At 46.0% G+C, this 12,189-nt stretch overlaps 1 protein-coding gene across 1 annotated transcript in view; it reads left to right on the top strand.

The window, feature by feature from the left end:
- The window catches only part of efr3a (EFR3 homolog A (S. cerevisiae)), a 59,351-nt gene that overhangs the window by 18,320 nt on the left and 28,842 nt on the right, over positions 1-12,189 (top strand). Inside the window, 5 exon segments of the mRNA XM_068726072.1 lie at positions 381-457; positions 2,230-2,357; positions 3,599-3,749; positions 7,291-7,412; positions 9,281-9,430. Coding sequence (XP_068582173.1) covers positions 381-457; positions 2,230-2,357; positions 3,599-3,749; positions 7,291-7,412; positions 9,281-9,430 — 628 coding nt within the window.

Consider the following 12,189-nt stretch of genomic DNA (forward strand, 5'->3'; position numbering starts at 1 on the left):
AACCTGTGACTGGTGTTGGTGACGGTCAGACTCTCCTCGGGGGAGTCCGCGGTTTCCTGGCGTTCGACCGGCCGGCCGCTCTGTAATCGTTCCCGCTGCGACTCTTACCTTATTCGCCTCACGCCGGCCCGAGCCTCCGCGGCGATGACTCATCGCTCCTTATTGACTCGCGGCTCGGCCGCCGCTAAATGCTAATTGATGCCGGTCGATAGGAGACTCCTTCTGAATCCAGAGCGAGCGTGGAGCTCGACCTGAGTCGGAGGAGAGGAATAAATCATTCATCGGATGAAAGGGGTGATGCTGAGTTTGGGAGGTAAATAAAAGTGAAGTGTGGTGAGGTGTGTTTGTGTCCTAACGGCCGGGTCTCTGGTCTGTTGCAGGAGTGTGTGGCTGCTGTGGGCCCCTGAGGCCCCGGTACAAGCGCCTGGTGGACAACATCTTCCCCGAGGACCCCAAAGTAAGTCACCGCGTCCTCCATTAACAGACGTAATCCACCATCTCTGAGACTGATGGTCCTCTAACGGCCAGTAACGCTGTGACACCCTTTTATTCTTATTTTGTATTATGTTTTTCATGGACGTTGGCTGTTGGTCGTGGGTTCCACACACATGGAGAGTCACGCTCCTTCCTTTATCGGCCCTTTTCACAGCAGCCATTTTGACATGTAATTGCTAAACACAGGTGTGATTCAAAATAAAAATGTATTATGGTCCTGTTCCATTTAGGTGTTGTAAATATTAAACTATTCTCATGTCTCTAGCCTCCTCTCCTCTCTCCTCTCTCCTCTCTCCTCTCTCCTCTCCTCTCCTCTCTCTCTTCACTTCCTTCATATCAGTCAGAGTTTCTCTGGTTTCTGGTCACATGACTGTTGGTCTCAGATGAATCCATCATGACGTCATAGTTCAGAGTTTAATGTTTTTACAGAATCTGTTTAAAGTGAACGTTTCATTAGAGGAGACATTTAGAATGACAACATGAAGAATTACATGTTTATGATGAAACATCATGATTTGAAGCTTATTCTGGGTCACTTTTTCCTGATCGAAGCATTACACACGATGTGTTCAATGACCGTGGGAGAGATGAAAATGTGACGATGATGACGGTCTTCACAGCTTCTAGCTGCGATAAACGATTGAGAGAAACGCTTCGGTGTTTGACGTGACGTAGCTTCGACGAGTACTTTCATCCGTTTGATCTCCTGGACCTCCGTTAGTGAACACGCTAAACGTGTTCGCGGATTGTTCTCGAACACTCAGGGGAGCGTCTGAGTGCCCCCCCCCCCCCCCCCCCCCCACACACACACACACACACACACCCCCGATATCCTCTCACGGGGTTTTGAGTGTAAGCAAACGGGCGCAGTGGGAAATGGAAATGCTCCAATGGTCGAGACCTTGTCAATTTAATTATCGCTTGCCGAGAGACCGAGGAGCTAAAAGCACTCGGGGGACCGACGCTCTCCACTTAGCTCCCTCCTCTGAACACGTGACGCCTGCTGGTGATGTGTTTATATACGCACAGTCCTTAACAAGTTCACAGAAAGACACTTCATCCACAGAGAACGTTTGGTGTTTGATTCTGAGAGGATCTTTATGGAGGACGTCATTGATACTCGTATCGGTTCTTTATTATAATAATGTTTCTGGAGCAGCAGTACAAGAAGTTCCAAAGTCTTTAAAATACATTCATGCTCAGCGATCAGCTCAGGAGTCCCACATCTTTAAGATATCTCCTAAACTATGCAACTCACACAGAACAGTCTACGCTGATAAAGAGCCCTACGGGTCAGAGGACCGACGTGGTTTTTGGGGTGAACTGTCCCTTTGTTCAGTCATTCAGCATTGAAGCGGAACTCCAACCCATTCACAGACCTTTTAGCGTCACTTTGAGATCTTCATGTTACACGTTAGGTTGGTCTTGGGGTCTTGATCCAGACTTCAGACTTTGTCTGGAACAAAACAACCAGAATCCAGAAGATAAACCCAGACTGATGGTCGGTGCCTAAACCTGACGTGTCTCTCAATACTTCCTGACTTCCTGTCTGTGGCTCCTCAGCTCCAATCCCATTGGTTCCTCCTGAAGACGTAGATCTTTGAAAACACTAATGTATAGTTCCATGTTTGACAAACAAGTCTTTTGGGGACTGCTTTGATCTGGTGCTCTAGATGTATGTCTCCTACAGCGGCATGACCCCGGGACCACCCGGTCCCTGTGTTGTTCCTCCAGGACGGCCTCAGTAAGTCGGACATGGAGAAGCTGACCTTCTACGCCGTGTCGGCTCCGGAGAAGCTGGACCGGATCGGAGCGTACCTCGCCGAGAGGCTGAGCAGAGATGTGGTGCGACACCGCTACGGGTGAGTCGCCCGGTTCACCGCGTAGAAGGTAGTAGTGCTCCTCACTCATTCACGGTGCTGCAAGACAGAACGAGACACGGTTCAGAAGCAGAACATTTAAGAGCAGAAAGCGTCATTGCACTCATCAGAACGAGCTGAATGGCTTCTGAGAAATGATCACACTCCGTTCACATTTCCCTGAACCTCTCCTCCTGCTCCTGGGAAGAGACTCAGACGATCACGAGAGAACAAAAGAATCTCCCTCACAGATCAGTGAAGCTGATTAGAACGTCATGAAGCTGACAGAGAGGAGAACGAGCGCATCCCTCCATCTCCATCTCTAATATCATATCATATAATATATATATATATATATATATATATTATATATATGTATATATGATAATCTATGAGAGCTCGGCTCGTCCTGAACAGTCGTGATCCTCTACTGACGTCAGTGTAAGAAGTGAGATGAAGTCAGTGTGATGTTGGAGGAACAGGGTTCTGTGAAGTGACCCTCTCTACTCAGGTCAGTTTGTGTCCATGTGTCCATGTGTCCATGTGTCCACGTGTCCATGTGTTCATGTGTCCATGTGTTCATGTGTCCATGTGTCCATGTGTTCATGTGTCCATGTGTCCATGTGTTCATGTGTCCATGTGTCCATGTGTTCATGTGTCCATGTGTCCATGTGTTCATGTGTCCATGTGTCCATGTGTTCAGACACTGTGACTCATTGAGAAGTTCTCTGTTGTTGTGATGTTCAGACGTTCTTCACTCTCTAGTAAACATTTTAAACTATTTGAATCTGATTTTAACCTGTGATGAATATTTATGTGATGTTGTTATTATTATATATATATATATATATATATATATATATATATATATATATATATATATATATATATATATATATATATATATATATATTTATCAGCTGTTAATGTTTCTGGTCTGATCATGTAAAGTGCCTTTGAGTACCTTTTTAAGTGCTTTTCAAAATAAATGTATTATTATTATTTTTGTCATTTTTTATTTTTTAACTAACTCATAACCTGCTGAGTGCAAATCACTGGAAGAAAAATCTGAATAATATTCCTCCTCATTCTCCTCTTCCTTCTCTTCTCCTTCCTCTTCTTCCTCCTCCCCTTCATCCTCCTCCTCCTCTTCCTCTTCTTTCTCCTCTTCCTCCTCTTCTTTCTCTTTTTCTTCCTCCTCCTCCCCTTCCTCTCCCTCCTCCTCTTCTTCCTCCCCCCCCCAGTAACGTGGTGATAGCGATGGAGGCTCTGGACCAGCTGCTGATGGCCTGTCACTCTCAGAGCATCAAACCCTTCGTGGAGAGCTTCCTGCAGATGGTGGCCAAGCTGCTGGAGTCCAGAGAACCGGACCTACAGGTCCTCGGGACCAACTCGGTGAGAAGAGAGGCCTTCAGAACCGTTAGCGCAGAACACCGGGTTCTACTGTCGACTTTTAATGTGGAGAGTTACATTAACACATTAACCCCCGGCTCTCTCGTCCCCGCTTAATATCAGAGAAATATCAAAGAGAAACAACAAGACAACAAGACTCTATGATAACAAGTAAACACATGATACATATATAATACATTTCAATAAATACATATACAAATATTTGTATAATAAATAAAATAAATAAACCAGTTGTTCACTGGAGCCTGAACCTTTAATCAGTGAATATAATGGAGTTGAATGATAGTTAGAGGAGGACGTCTGGACTTCTTCATCACTCTCAACGTTCCTGACATTATTATGATCTTTATGTTTTCTTCTGTTCATCAAAAAGTCTTCCTCCCAATGTGAGCTCATGAGCTCCATAACAGCCTTATGACATATATTATTATAGTCCAATTCAAATGCTTATTATTATTAATCAAAGAGCAGTTTAACATAAAGCCACAATAACACTCGTCACTGCGCTGCAGCCCAGAGCTTAAATACCTCATTCAGCTCTTACTTTGGCGGGGGCTCTTCACCACATCCTGTCACAGACTGACCGTTATCGGCTCGCTTTGAGCCGCCAGCGAACCGTCAGCCCCGCCTCCTCCTCCTCCTCCTCCTCCTCGTCTTCTGAAGGTGAACCAGGAGGTCTGTCTGTGTGGTCTAGGGTCTGAGGAGCAGAGGGGCTGCAGGGACAGGAGGGTCACTCCTTTGGGGGGTTTGTGAAGAACTCGACTGCAGAGGAATCAGACCCTCGATCCGTTCATCAGATGATCTAACGCGAGAGTCAGCTCACCTGAGGCGTTGCTAAGAACCACCTGATTAGCAGGGATGGGTTCCTTCACAACATTAATGGTTCTAGTGCTCTTATCGGTTCTTTTTGAATATTTTGCTCACTGACTAAACTAAACAAAGAGAAATTCATTTCCAGCACCTTGAATCCCTCAAAGCAGCTTTTTCTATTGGTTGTTTCTTACTGAAATGCATTCTGGGACTCGTAGTTAACGTCTACCCTTTTCAGTTTTTATGTACATCTTTTATTTTACAGTTTCTTATGTTGTTCTGTGAATGGCCAGACGGTGGCGCTGTGGGTTCCAGATCCACAGCTCGTAATCGTGTGTGTGTGTGTGTGTGTGTGTGTGTGTGTGTGTGTGTGTGTGTGTGTGTGTGTGTGTGTGTGTGGGCTGACAGCCATTCATCTGTGAGTTAACTTTCTCTCGAGGACTTGGCAGACTAGAAGTGTCCCTCCTCTGTTCTCAGCAGCAGAGACATTTGACTCAGTCTTCTTCCCTTTGACTCTCAGATTCTCTGGGACAAGTTGTGGGACAGCTTTAGCTCCTTAAAGTCCTGCTCCTCTGTGGAACAGAACCTTCATGACTAGAAGAGGAGAGAACTAGAACACGTCTTCAGTTATGATGACGTCACTCAGGAAAAAGAAAGTAGAATTTATTTGATAATGTTTTGTAAAACAATAGAATCTATATACTATATCCAACACGTTTCCAAGAGTCCATAGTGTTTACAGTGTTGTCAATAAAATGTGAGGCTTTATGTGTTGTAAACATGTTATTACAATTATGTACATGTTTACAACCTCTCTCCTCTCTGCGCTGTGTTCAGTCCACGTTTCGCTGATTTGTTGTCACATGACTGTTGGTCTCAGCTAAATCAATCAGGGCTTCTATGTTGCACTGAGGAGCTCAGAATTTAATGTTTTTTACACAATCTGTTTGGATTGAACTCTTTATTTTCTACAGAATTTAAAGTGAGACGTGTAGAGTGAAATGTTTCAGTTTTAAGCGTTCGTTTCACACGATGAAAACAAGTTCCAGAAGTGTGACTGTGGCTCGATGGAGCTTCAGACAGCCTCACCTCCAGGAAACCAGTGTTGGACACGTAGAAGAGGAGCCTTTAACCTCATCTTTGGCGACGTAATTGGAAAAAAAGCGTTGAGTTTTTAAAAAGACGTCCATGTTCCTAAATGCTCGCTGTGCTTTGGCTCTGAAGCCTGATGGGTAATGATCATCATGTCTGTGTAAATGGATTTTGCTCTTTACCACTTGTAATGTAATCAGTATGCATAGATTATTAAAAACAGTCCATTACACAGGACTTTTATTTTTTAAATTGAGCTTTTTAAATTGGAAGTGAAAGGAACGGCGGCGGTGTTTGCGTCGCCCTCTCGTTTGCTCACTGAGCGTCTAACCGCTCTGCCGCGAGGCGTGAAGCCTGCTGCTCTCTGATTAGCTGCACAAACACGTGATGAACCCTCGGCTCAGACCTGATTACCAGCCTCTTCACTGAAGGCACTCATCCTCCCCTCAGCCGACGCTTCAACGGAAATGGAAATTACACAAATGTGTTCAAACTGCTACAAGTGTAAATGTTGAGAATGATCCGAATACAAAAACAGACTTTTTTGCACGTTGCTCGTAGCCACGATGCCAAAAATATTAATGTCTTTTTCAGGGTTAATATTATTTCACATTACAAATAAAATTACCCCCCCCCCCCCCCAATAAATACCTTTTTATTTATTGAGTTTGTTTTTCTTCATTAATTAAAATTAGTTAAATTAAATTTAATCGGCTGTAATTTTTTCAAAATTTAATTTAATTTAATTTTATTTTATTTTATTTTATTTTAATTGACTCCATTTGCTATTTTGCACTAAGCACAAAGTACAGCTGAGGCTGATGGGAACACCAAAACTATTGGACAAATCATCCTTTTGACCTGATGGTGGCGCTAGATGTGAGTGATTACGTTTCTTAATTACAATTCCGTTAAATTTGGGACAACTATTGATGTTCATCGTTGTAATAAACCACCCAGTCGATGTTGAGATGTTTCCTTCTGGACCAAAGCGATGGAACCACAGAACCACAGGCCGACCCTCCAGTCCGCCGTGATTTGCATAAAGAGCCATCGTGGCTGAAGTACAGGTCGATACCATCTCTGCTGCAGTAACTCAGCAACACGTCCGGTACCGTCGAGGAGAAGCCGCTCTCCTGTTCGCCATCTGCCAGCGCTGCTCCTCCCCTCTGAGTCACGGAGGTCAGAGGTTAGGCACAGAATGGGGGGAAATTACCAGGCGGAACGGCCGGGTTCTGGTCGCCGTTACCTAAAACGTTCCAGAGGCAATTTGTTGCAGTGGACAATGATAGGGTAGCTCAGCTGACTGTGGAGGGAGAGCAGGAGGAGGAGGAGAGGAGGCCTCTCTAGAGGACACTCTACGCTCGTTAGGAGGGAGGAAATTATAGGCTGGACAAAATAGAGGGGGGGGGGGGCTCTAATGGTTCTTATCATAATCGCCGTCGCTTCCCGTTCATCCCCGAGCAACAATGTGAATTTTGACTGTCATTGTGTTCTGGGTTTGTCCCTCCATTGCTGAGAGGTGAGGAGTCGACGGGTCGTGGTCTGAGGGATGTCAGAGACAGAGCGAGGACAGAATGAAGACGAGAGACGCTAACGGATGTCTTCCTCCTCTCTCCAGTTTGTGAAGTTCGCCAACATCGAGGAGGACACGCCGTCTTACCACCGCCGCTACGACTTCTTTGTGTCCCAGTTCAGCGCCATGTGCCACTCCACCCACGAAGACCCCGAGACCAGAACCAGGTAAGAAGACGGGGACGCCTCTCACAGGGACATGTTAGACAGTTATTCGGCACTGAGACTCTTTACTCCTAACAGTTTTAAAGGGACATTGTGTTGGATTCGTGGAGATTTATTGGCATAAATAGAATATTAGGGAGCGGGTCCTCCTCATGTAGTCCGCCATGTTGCATCGCTATGTCCAGAGGGAGACTTTTGCACTACGACTCATTTGGCGACCCCACTGAGTCTTGCACCCTGCTCTTCTGTGTCTGTTTCTGCTGGTCTGTGTTCATGTTGGAGGTATCTCATCATCTCGGGATCCCTCAGGGTTCCATTGTGGGGCCCCTCTTCATTCACACGATGTGTTTTTATTGCAGCGTAGTCAACGTTTTTAAACACATGTCACATTAAAAGCATCTGCACTGAGCAGACCGCTCTGGTTTTATGTCTTCAGAACTTCTAGATGGCACACAGCTTAATAACAACTGGTGTTTTAATATCTAGAGCTCCATCTATACATGTTGTCGCTCAGGCTCCAACATTTCCCAACTTAGAAACTTGAAAACAAAGGCCGTACTACCTCCCCTCACTGAAATCCAGTGTGTTTGTACTGAGTCTGTGTTGAACTTGGTTTGGGTCTCACCACTTTAATTCCAGTAATTAAGTTAAAAACAAGATGGCTCATTTATTACTGATTAAATCTAGCGAGTGGCTGCATCATTCATATAATAAGCAAGTGTAGCTTCTTTCATTATCTTCACTTTAAAATAAGAAATAGCCTTAACGTTGTCCCTGAAGTGAAGCGGCCCACGACAACACGATGAAGAGTTTCATTTCGGTCGTTACCTCCCGGAGCGGTCCTTCACGCTAAAAACATCTGGTTGATCATTTCTCTGACTAGCTCTCCTCATGGGGGAAGCTGAGCTGTGATCATTATCATTATGAAGATGTTTTAACGTCCACTTTCAGAAGCAGCCTCTTCTTTTAATGGAGTGATGGATCCGGCTGGAGGAGGGGCTTATCTGGCAGGGGGAGGGGCTGTAACACAGGTCTCCTCCTGTTGTCTCAGTGGTTGGATCTTTCCACGATGAAATGAGGCTCAAATGATGTGAAAACGTATTATTTTGAGTTATTCTATATTAACTGATGCTCTTTAGAGACGCCTCCTCCCTCTGAAACGCTGTGACTCTTAACACCTGTGTTACAACAACACCTGCAGACTTCTCTCTCCTTCAATGTGGAAATAACTCGCAAAAGAGACCTGCTTTTACCCCTGTGTGTGTGTGTGTGTGTGTGTGTGTGTGTGTGAGAGTGTGAGTGTGTGAGTGTGTTTCTGACTCTGCTTGATTCCTCTCTGCCGTGCCGTTAACGGAATGACTTCTATCCGTGTTTCATTATTCACTCCGGCAGCGTCTCGCTGGAGGTGCAGAGGAGTTCCCAGATAGAATTCCTCCGGTGGTTTATTGAATCGGGCCGAGGCGAGGTCACCCTCAACGCGTTTCATGTTATCATTGCTCATGAAGACGTCTGTGTCAGAGACAAAGAGAGAGTAACCGGCAGATGTTGGTGTGTGCAGATGTGGAAATGAAAGTGTTCTTAAGAGTGATTTGACAGACACAGAGTGAGTCAGCTGTGCAGAGAAATGATATTTACAAACTCGCCCGATAACTTCTGCTGCTGCGTGTAGTTATGTGAGTTCGTGGGCAGAACAATGTGTGTGAACACACATCGAGGTTCTAAATGCACCGGTCCAACGACGTGTCCAGAGAGACACGTCTGGACTATGTTTGGCTGTAGAGACGTGGAGATCCACGCTAACGTAGCCCGCTGAACGCTAACCTCGGAGCGCTCCAGCGATGTGTAACGGCGCCCCCGTGTGTCCGTGTCAGGATCCGCGTGGCGGGGATCAAAGGGCTGCAGGGCGTCGTGAGGAAGACGGTGAACGACGAGCTGCAGGCCATCATCTGGGAGCCCCAGCACATGGACAAGCTGATCCCCTCCATGCTGTTCAACATGCAGGACAGCGAAGACCTGGACAGGTACTGCACACACACACACACACACACACACACACACACACACACACACACACACACACACACTACATGAACATAGTACGCACACAAACAAAGGTTGAACCTGTAGAGTGGACTCTCCTCTTTCCTCCTCTCTCCTCCTTTCCTCCTCTCCTCTCTCCTCCTTTCCTCTCCTCCTCTCTCCTCCTTTCCTCTCCTCCTCTCCTCCTCTCCTCTCCGTCTCATTCCGGTGGTTTCCATGTGAACAAAAATCTATTTTTGGACCCTGCTTTTTTTTCTTCTTCTCCTTCCTCTCCTGCTACCTTCAGAAACCTCCTCTTCATCACAAGTGGAGGAAGTAAGGAGGTTAGGATGTGATGTTTGAGATGTTATATTTCATTGAACCTACCTACAGTTTGTAAATAGACGAATCAAGAGAGAACGTCAGCAGCAGCATCAGCTGCCTCCACATGTTGAACTATCCTCATATCATCTGTTATAAGATATAATATCTCACTGTTATCATTTATCTAACGACTACGTCTGACTTCAAGCAGCTTCATTCTGCACCATGAGACAATGTTTCAAGGTCAATAGAAGCAGCTGTTTGCACATCCTCTCTTGATGTGAATCACGTTCATCAACAACATCATTACATGAGTATCACAGATGCAAATATCATATTTGCAGCTCTTGTGATCGCACTTCACCAGCAGCAGCATGCGGATCAGCCTCCACCAGGTCCCTGTAGTGGTCCAGGTTTGGAGAGCAGCGCTGGTTTTGTTAAAAGTCTGAAGGGTAACGTACACACTGTCTTTAAACGGGGTGTTCCTCACAGCTGATCCCTCTGTGGAGCATCTCACTCCACATCAGAGCAGTCACCTTCAGGACCACCTTCAGGACCACCTTCAGGACCACGCTCCCCGGCTGTGTGATCGGCTCGTGAAAAAGAGGGTTTTCTTCTTTTAAAAGTTGCCAGAGCTGCCTGCCGGCTCTCCTTTGTACTCTGTTTGAACCGAGTGAGTTCAGATAAGTTTGACTTCAGATGTGTGAGAGCCCAGCGGGGGGTTTACAGAATACAGGTCCTTCTGCAGGACCGGGCTCAGAACGTAGTCCACCGAAGAGCGTCCTTCAGAAGAACTCAAGAGTGAACAATATACAGAACAATAGAGAAAGTAAATGTACTATAAAATATGATAAACAAACAAATTAAGACCTTTACATTTCTGGGGCTCATGAAGGACTTTGTGTGAGGAACCATAGAGGACACCGGTGCCGTGTTCAAGCCTGGATATTAATCCAGACAAATGCGTTAAAAAATACCTGAAGTCTTTCTCTCCACTAGAGAAGTCTTTACTGCAGGAACCAAACGCCGACGAACAGTCCTGAGAACGGCTGTGTTAAGATGAACGTCTTCGGCAGACGAGTAACAGGTCTCATCTAGAGGTTCAAGGTTAGAGACCGTAGCATGTGTATGAATATCATCACACTCCAATACAGTATACACGTGTAGTCCTTTACCTACGATAGAACGGGGAACAGGACAGCAGTAGATGTCTGGTCCTCTGTTGGGATATATCTATATTTCTATATATAGATATTTCTTGTTGGACCTTTTATTTGAATTTGCTCCAGAACTGTGGACCACCAGGATCAGCTGCAGAGTCCCCGTGGTTGTGGACTCTGACCTCTCTGTATGCACAGAGGAAGCGGTAAAGAAATCCCATTTCCTACACTTCTGTCCTCGTCTCCTGCTCCCATCAGTCCGATGAGCTCGTCTAATCTCCCCCTGATTTAAATGGAAGAGCAGCCCTCTCATAATCCATATATAATTGTGGCGCCTATATTCCTTCAGCTGCGGTGCGTTCATCACCTCGGGAGACCATCTCTGCATTAATGGCGGCATCCCGACCGGTTCTAATGGTCTTCCTCCAACTTAATGAGCCGACGCTTCAATCGAGTGAAGCTGGGAGTCCATTGTTTGAAGGAGGGAGGTTAAACAGTGAGGACAATTTGAATAATCAGATCTGACTTCAACTTCAAATCTGGCCATTGGCTGGATTGTTTTATTATTAACTCATTTAGTATGAAATCTGTACTATAGTCACTATATGTACTATATTAGTCTGTACAGAACTCTATGAAGAAGCCTTTTCATAGACGTCCTGTAAGTAGTAATAAAGGTGCCAACTAGAACCACATAGGGTTCTTTGGCTTATCCTCATAGGAGAACCCCTTTTTGGCTCCTGGGACCTTTTTATAAAGGTCCCATTTGGAACACTGCCAACTTTAGTCTGATGATCAGGCTACTTGTCGTGTAGCCTCAGCTAACACATACAGCAACACTCTGTACTTGGCTGGACAACGCTGACGCTAACTGGAAAGATGCTTTCCCATTACAGCAAGAGAGTCCCTGGGGGTCAATTCCTGGGGGTCGGTTCCTGGGGTTTGGTTCCCGGGGTTCGGTTCTCGGGGTTCGGTTCCCGGGGTTCGGTTACCGGGGGTCTGTTGCCGGGGTCGGTTGCCGGGGTCGGTTCCCGGTCCGGATAGCCCTCCTGTGTGGTGTTTGCATGTTCCCCCCGTGTTGGCGGCGGGTTTTCTCCGGGTTCTCCGGTTTCCTCCCACAGTCCGAAGGGGGCTGAGGAGGCTTAGGTTAGGTTAAGCGATTACTCCAAATCTTAGGTGTCAGCCCTACGATGGTCTGGCTACCTGTCCCTGATCGGCTCCACCCTCCCCCCATCCGCCACCCTGAACAGGATAAGTTGTTGAAGACGATGGAGGGA

This window comes from Cebidichthys violaceus, unplaced genomic scaffold (assembly GCF_023349555.1).
Source record: "Cebidichthys violaceus isolate CVI_PGR_0920_01 unplaced genomic scaffold, fCebVio1.0.p SCAF_38, whole genome shotgun sequence".
Taxonomy (NCBI): domain Eukaryota; kingdom Metazoa; phylum Chordata; class Actinopteri; order Perciformes; family Stichaeidae; genus Cebidichthys; species Cebidichthys violaceus.